The 7405-nt window shown below is 51.1% G+C and overlaps 1 protein-coding gene across 1 annotated transcript in view; it reads left to right on the top strand.

Annotated features, from left to right (window-relative positions):
* Positions 1–5180: 5180 nt before the first annotated feature.
* Positions 5181–7405, top strand: part of syde2 (synapse defective 1, Rho GTPase, homolog 2 (C. elegans)) — a 190707-nt gene continuing 188482 nt past the window's right edge. Inside the window, exon 1 of the mRNA XM_070886434.1 lies at positions 5181–6678. Within this exon, the coding sequence (XP_070742535.1) occupies positions 5181–6678 (1498 nt within the window). The remainder of the gene's footprint in view (positions 6679–7405) is intronic.

The raw sequence follows: 7405 nt of genomic DNA, 5'->3' as shown, positions 1-7405 counted from the left end.
TGGTGCCAGGTTTGAGGTCCTGATCTTGAAACACTCTCTTCCTCAGGCGACCGAGGGCTGCACTGGCACACTGAAGGCGATGTTGGACCTCGTCGTCGATGTATGGAAAATGATCCACGTTGTCCAAGGCCTCGTCGTGGATTTTGATAACCGGGGGAGGCAGTGCTGTGTGACGGGGGCAGGTTGGTACAGGACCTTTGTCTTACGGATGATTAGTGTAAGACCCATGCTTTCGTACTCCTCGGTGAAGGTGTTGACGAAGGCTTGGAGTTCGGCCTCCGAGTGTGCGCAGACGCGAGTGTCGTCCACGTACTGTAGTTTGATGACAAAGGATAGAAACATAAAAAATAGATGCAAGAGTAGGCCATTCGGCCCTTCGAGTCTGCACCGCCATTCAATAAGATCATGGCTGATCATTCCTTCAGTATCCTTTTCCCGCCTTCTCTCCATACCCCTTGATCCCCTTAACCATAAGGGCATATCTAACTCTCTCTTGAATATATCCAATGAACTGGCATCCACAACTCTCTGCAGCAGGGAATTCCATAGGTTAACAACTCTCTGAGTGAAGAAGTTTCTCCTCATCTCAGTCCTAAATGGCCTACCCCTTATCCTAAGACTATGTCCCCTGGTTCTGGACTTCCCCAACATCGGGAACATTCTTCCCGCATCTAACTTGTCCAGTTCCATCAGAATCTTATATGTTTCTATGAGATCCCCCCTCATCCTTCTAAACTCCAGTGAATAAAGGCCCAGTTGATCCAGTCTCTCCTCATATGACAGCCAAGCCATCCCTGGAATCAGTCTGGTGAACCTTCGCTGCATTCCCTCAATAGCAAGAACGTCCTTCCTCAGACTAGGAGACCAGAACTGAACACAATATTCCAGGTGAGGATTCACTAAGGCCCTGTACAACTGCATTAAGACCTCCCTGTTCCTATACTCAAATCCCCTAGCTTTGAAGGCCAAAATACCATTTGCCTTCTTTACCGCCTGCTGTACCTGCGTGCCCACTTTCAGTGACTGATGAACCATGACACCCAGGTCTTGTTGCACCTCCCCTTTTCCTAATCTGCTGCCATTCAGATAATATTCTGCCTTCGTGTTTTGCCCCCAAAATGGATAACCTCACATTTATCCACATTATACCGCATCTGCCATGCATTTGCCCACTCACCTAACCTGTCCAAGTCAACCTGCAGCCTCTTAGCATCCTCCTCACAGCTCACACCGCCATCCAGTTTAGTGTCATCTGAAAACTTGGAGATATTACACTCTATTCCTTCATCTAAATCGCTAATGTAAATTATAAAGAGCTGGGTCCCAGCACTGAGCCCTGCGGCACTCCATTAGTCACTGCCTGCCATTCTGAAAAGGACCCGTTTATCCCAACTCTCTGCTTCCTGTCTGCCGACCAGTTCTCTATCCACGTCAGTACATTACCCCAAATACCATGCGCTTTGATTTTGCCCACTAATCTCTTGTGCGGGACCTTGTCAAAAGCCTTTTGGAAGTCCAAATACACCACATCCACTAGTTCTCCTTTATCCACTCTGCTAGTTACATCCTCAAAAAATTCCAGAAGATTCGTCAAGCATTAATTCCCTTTCATAAATCCATGCTGACTTGGACCGATCCTGTCACTGCTTTCCAAATGCGCTGCTATTTCATCCTTAATGATTGATTCCAACATTTTCCCCACTACTGATGTCAGGCTAACTGGTCTATAATTACCCGTTTTCTCTCTCCCTCCTTTTAAAAAAAAGTGGTGTTACATTAGCTACCCTCCAGTCCATGGGAACTGATCCAGAGTCGATAGACTGTTGGAAAATGATCACCAATGCATCCACTCTTTCCAGGGCCACTTCCTTAAGTACTCTGGGATGCAGACTATCAGGCCCCGGGGATTTATCGGCCTTCAATCCCATCAATTGCCCTAACACAATTTCCCGCCTAATAAAGATATTCTTCAGTTCCTCCTTCTCACTAGACCTACTGTCCCCTAGTACATTCGGAAGGTTATTTGTATCTTCCTTCGTGAAGACAGAACCGAAGTATTGGTTCAATTCCTCTGCCATTTCTTTGTTCCCCATTATAAATTCACCAGAATCCGACTGCAAGGGACCTACGTTTGTCTTTACTAATCTTTTTCTCTTCACATATTTATAGAAGCTTTTGCAGTCAGTTTTTATCTTCCCTGCAAGCTTCCTCTCATACTCTATTTTCCCCCTCTTAATTAAGCCCTTAGTCCTCCTTTGTTGAATTCTAAATTTCTCCCAGTCCTCAGGTTTGTTGCTTTTTCTAGCCAATTTATATGCCTCTTCTTTGGCTTTAACACTATCCTTAATTTCCCTTGTTAACCATGGTTGAGCCACCTTCCCAGTTTTATTTTTATTCCAGACAAGGGTGTAGAATTGCTGACGTTCATCCATGTGATCTTTAAATGTCTGCCATTGCTTATCCACCGTCAACCCTTTAAGTATCCTTTGCCAATCTATTCTAGCCAATTCACGCCTCATACCGTCGAAGTTATCTTTCCTTAAGTTCAGGACCCTAGTTTCCGAATTAACGTTGTCACTCTCGATCTTAATAAGGAATTCTACCATACTATGGTCATGCTTCGCACAACAGGATTGCTAATTAGTCCTTTCTCATTAAACATCACCCAGTCTAGGATGGCCAGCTCCCTGGTTGGTTCCTGGACATATTGGTCTTGAAAACCATCCCTAATACACTCCAGGAAATCCGCCTCCACCGCATTGCTACCAGTTAGGTTAGCCCAATCAATATGTAGATTAAAGTCGCCCATGATAACTGTACCTTTATTGCACACATCCCTTATTTCTTGTTTGATGCTGTCCCCAATCTCACTACTACTATTTGGTGATCTGTACACAACTCCCACTAGCGTTTTCTGCCCTTTGGAATTCCGCAGCTCCACCCATACTGATTCCACATCATCCAGGCTAATGTCCTTCCTTACAATTGCATTGATTTCCTCTTTAACCAGCAATGCCACCCTGCCTCCTTTTCCTTTCTGTCTATCCTTCCTAAATGCTGAATACCCTTGGATGTTGCGTTCCCAGCCTTGGTCACCCTGGAGCCATGTCTCCGTGGTGCCAATCACATTGTATCTGTTAACTGCTATCTGCACAGGATGGGTCGACCTTGGATCTAGCCTGGAGGTGGCGGAGGTTGAACAGATTCCCATCTGTTCTATAACTTGTGTAGTACTGTAGAGTACCCCATCATCATAGGCAGTTCCTCGAAGCGAGGATGACTTGCTTCCATGCCAAAAAGGGATGAGTTCACAGGTGTTTCAATGTTCCAGATCCCGAACTAATATTCCAGGTCCCGAGCTACATCTTGAAGGGTGGAAGATGCCTGTGCGTGGACTTTTTTAAATGTGTGGTGGCTGTTGCACACCAGCCGCCACACGGGCTTCACGGGTTACCCAAGACGACTGCAGACCAGCTCTGATGCACGGACCTAGTGCGCACAGATATCGCAGTGTGGGCTGGCCCATGCTGCCCCTGGGTCCTCGCCTCTCCTGAGCCCCAAACTCACACCTCTCCTGGGCCACGGTCACTTCCATCTACAAACTCTTGCCGCTCTTTCGTCCCTCCTGCTGTCCCTGCCCGCACTGCAATCTTTCTACAGTCAGTGCACTGGAACACTCTCACTCAGGTGTTGTGTCTCGGTGCTCTTCCAGTTACACTGATATTTGAAATATTTTTCCACAGACGAAACAGACAAACATTTCTCCTTCCACATTAAAAGGCTGATGATATTCAGGTCCTGGTGAGTTGAGTGACTCTGTCAGATCTTGGTATGATGTCTCGTTTGAGTTTCCCATCTTTAAGTCCTCCCCTAATACCCTAGGAGTCTCATTCATTCATAGGCAGTCCCTCGGAATCGAGGAGGACTTGCTTCCATTCCCAAAGTGAGTTCTTTGATGGCTGAACGGTCCGATACGAGAGCCACAGACCCTGTTACAGGTGGGACAGACATTCGTCGGGGGAAGGGGTGGGGTGGGGTGGGGCTGGTTTGCCGCGCGTGCTCCTTCCGCTGCCTGCGCCTGGCCCCTTCATGCTCCTTGCGTCGAGACTCAAACGGCTCAACGCCCCCCCGGGTGGACTTTCTCCACCCTGGGTACAGTCTGTGGCCAGAGTCTCCCAGGTGTCAGTGGTGATGTCCAGTGGTGAAACCAGCGAGGCTTTGAGGGTGTCCTTATAACGTTTCCGCTGCCCACCTTTGGCTCGTTTACCATGAAGGGGCTCCGCACAATAAAGCATTTGCTTTGGGAGTCTCGTATCTGGCATGCGAACGAAGTGGCCCTGCCCAGCGGAGCTGACCGCGTGTGGTCAGTGCTGCGATGCTGGGGATGTTGGCCTGGTCGAGGACACTGATGTTGGTGCGTCTGTCCTCCCGGGGGATTTGCGGGATCTTGCGGAGACATCGTTGGTGGTATATCCCCAGCGACTTGAGGTGTCTTCTGTACATCGTCCATGCCTCAGATCCACACAGGAGGGCGGGTATCATTACAGCCCTTGTGTGGTACTGTAGAGTACACCAATGGTGGCGATGGGATGGGATCATGAAACAGGTTGGCTGCCTCACATTCACCACCCCACCGTCTCACATGCCCTCGCGCCACCTGGTAATTGCTGCGACCCTATTGGCTGACGGTGGTGGGGCAGCGGGAAGCGGGAAGGGGGCCCGCCGCGCCTGCGCGCTGATGGCGGTGCCCGGCCGGCTCGCGCGGCGGCGGTTGTGCGCTTGAATCAATCGCGCGCGCCGCGGGGGTGGGGGGGGAGGAAAGAGAGAGAGAGAGAGGCGACAGTGCGACGGAGCTCCGAGCTGGCGGCGGCGAGGCAGGTCGTAGCTCCGAGCTGAGGAGCTGAGCTGCTGAGCCGCCAGCGCCAGGCGGCGGCAGCAGAGCGCGCGGACGGAGCTCCGAGCTGCCAGCTCGCAAGGCAGAACGCGCAGGAGCGCGGCGAGAGCAGCAGCAAGCAGCAGCAGCAGCAGCGGCTGGGAAGGGGGGCACACACACACACACACACACACGGCTGTCCGTCCGCCCGCGTGTGAGGTAAAGAGAGATCGAGAGAGAGAGAGAGAGACACACACACACACACACACAGAGAGAGAGAGCTGATCGGTTCCCCCTCCCCGCAGGGATGGCCGATCCCTTGCGCCGGACCCTATTCGCCAAACTGAGGAGGGGGAAGAAGTCGGCGAGCGGCGGCGGCGGCGGCGAGGAGGAGGAGGAGGAGAGGACGAGGAGACAGGCAGGTAAAGCCAAGCTTCCCGATCGACAGCAGCAGCAGCAGCGGCGGCGGCGGCGGGCGGCCGGGCCCGCAAAGGTTGTAGCCGGGTCGGGGAGTAGCGGCGGAGGAGAAGGGGAGGAGACGGACAAGCAGCCCGGGCCGACGCAGCCTGCAAACGGAGCGGCGGCGGCGGCGGCGGCAGGAGGAGCAGCAGCAGCAGGATCTGCCCCGCCGGCGGTGAACGGCACCGGCATGTGGTGCCCGATCGGTGCGGCACCGGCTGCAGAGCTTGCACCGGGAAACGGCCCGGGACCCGCTCACTCGTTCGATGGCGAGGAGGACCAGCAGCAGCAGGAGGAGGAGGAGGAGGAGGATGAGGAGGAACAGGATCAGGATGAGGATTACTACGACAACCAGCGCTACTGCCAGCCCCCCGAGCTGTCCCGGGGCTTGGCGTCCCACCTGGAGACCGTGCTGTCGCACAGCTACCCCTGCACCAGCAGCACCACTGCCAGGCACAGGAAGGACGGTGCCCGAGAGAAGGAGAGGCTGAGGAGCCAGCTACAAGAAGCCTATTACCTGCTCATGCACGCCATGCACGATATGCCGGTGGTGGCAGGCAGCAGGCTGGGCGATGCCAGCACGCCCAGCTGCCACTCGCAGGATAGCGTTTGCACACAGTCATCAGTCAGGGTTAGAGACAGTGACACTTGGTCTTCTGAGGAGACCAGCCCACAGCAACAGGTATCTGACACAGATTCCCTGCCAGGCAAACACATTGCGTCTGCCAAGAGTAAAAGCATTGCCAACCTAGCTAGCCTGGTGCCTAGACCGCCTCTGCAGCGATCAGTGAGCGACGGGGTTATTAATTATGCTCCCGTGTCTTGCCTCCGTGACTCTGAGTTGAAAGATGCGCAGTCAGGGCACAGTGTGCATTATCACGGTTTCAGGGGTCTTCACAATGAAGGCCAGCCCTCCTGCAAGACTGGCAGCTCACATCATAGTCAGTCGCCCACTTCAGAATGTATTGAGGATGTGATTCAGGCTTCTAAAAGTAGTGCGATCTTGTTGAGTGACACTGGCTGTAATGTGAATAAGTTGAGAGGTTCCAGTGATCTGGTCTGTGGCTCATGTGACAAACAGGATGATAGTCAGGGATGCTCTTTAAAACCACCTGCGGTGACCGTCAACAAAATGCAAGAATGGATGCACAGAGGGCGCATGCTATCCTTGGAGATGAAAGAACGTATTAGTGGCTCTGTCAAAGTCGGTATGCCATCTGGTTCACTGCCAGGTCAGGCAACCAGCACAGAAGTAGAAGGACAGAAGACCAGTCTCTCTGCTACTGTCCGAGTACAAGCAAACAAAACAACACCGTCCCCTACCAGCCAAAGAGTCTTGCTGACAGGTAGGCAGTTGCTGTGGCAACTGGATCCTTCATTGGGCCTTGTGTATGGGTCTGTCGCCCACCGTAAAGCATCCAGCTGTTGTCTTCCTCTCCAGAATAGGCTGTCTGGAAATGGGATGCTGCCTCTTGTCTGTTTTACCGATTGGTGGCTAACACTGGTGGAGGCTCGCTCTTTCCTAAGACTATGGAATCTGAATTCTAAAGATGGTGATAGGCTGCCACTAACACTGGGTTATAGTGCACGATATACTAACTTTCTGTACGTATGCAATATGTGGTGACTACTGTATCCTAATCAAGTAGGTATTGAAAGTCGATGTTTGTGAAATCAGTTGGCAATTCATATTGTAATTACTGTATGGCATTACTTTTACATTTGTTGCATACTTATTACGAGTTTGTAAACACTTAAAAATAATATTCTAATGCGAAGATTCAAGTGAAATATAAATCTCAGTAATTAAAGGCCAGGCTGCAGGTGATACTTGCATCCCCCATTTGCAAGCTCCTGTTTGCATTCTGGCAAATATATTCTTTTGTCATATATCTATCAAATGAAATTTGGGAAGGTCTTGGGTGTATTTTCTGTTTTGCTGGGTGGTTTCTTGCAACCCACATTGGATTTATGCGTTAAATATATACAGAATTACTATAAGTGGCTATCTGGTTGAACAGATGCAGTGCTTTCATTGATGAGCTGTGAACTTAGTGTAGAATAAATCTAAAA

This window comes from Pristiophorus japonicus, chromosome 8 (assembly GCF_044704955.1).
Source record: "Pristiophorus japonicus isolate sPriJap1 chromosome 8, sPriJap1.hap1, whole genome shotgun sequence".
NCBI classification, from domain to species: domain Eukaryota; kingdom Metazoa; phylum Chordata; class Chondrichthyes; family Pristiophoridae; genus Pristiophorus; species Pristiophorus japonicus.
Note: the sequence above shows the minus strand (reverse complement) of the source record. Positions and strands in the feature narration are given on the sequence as shown.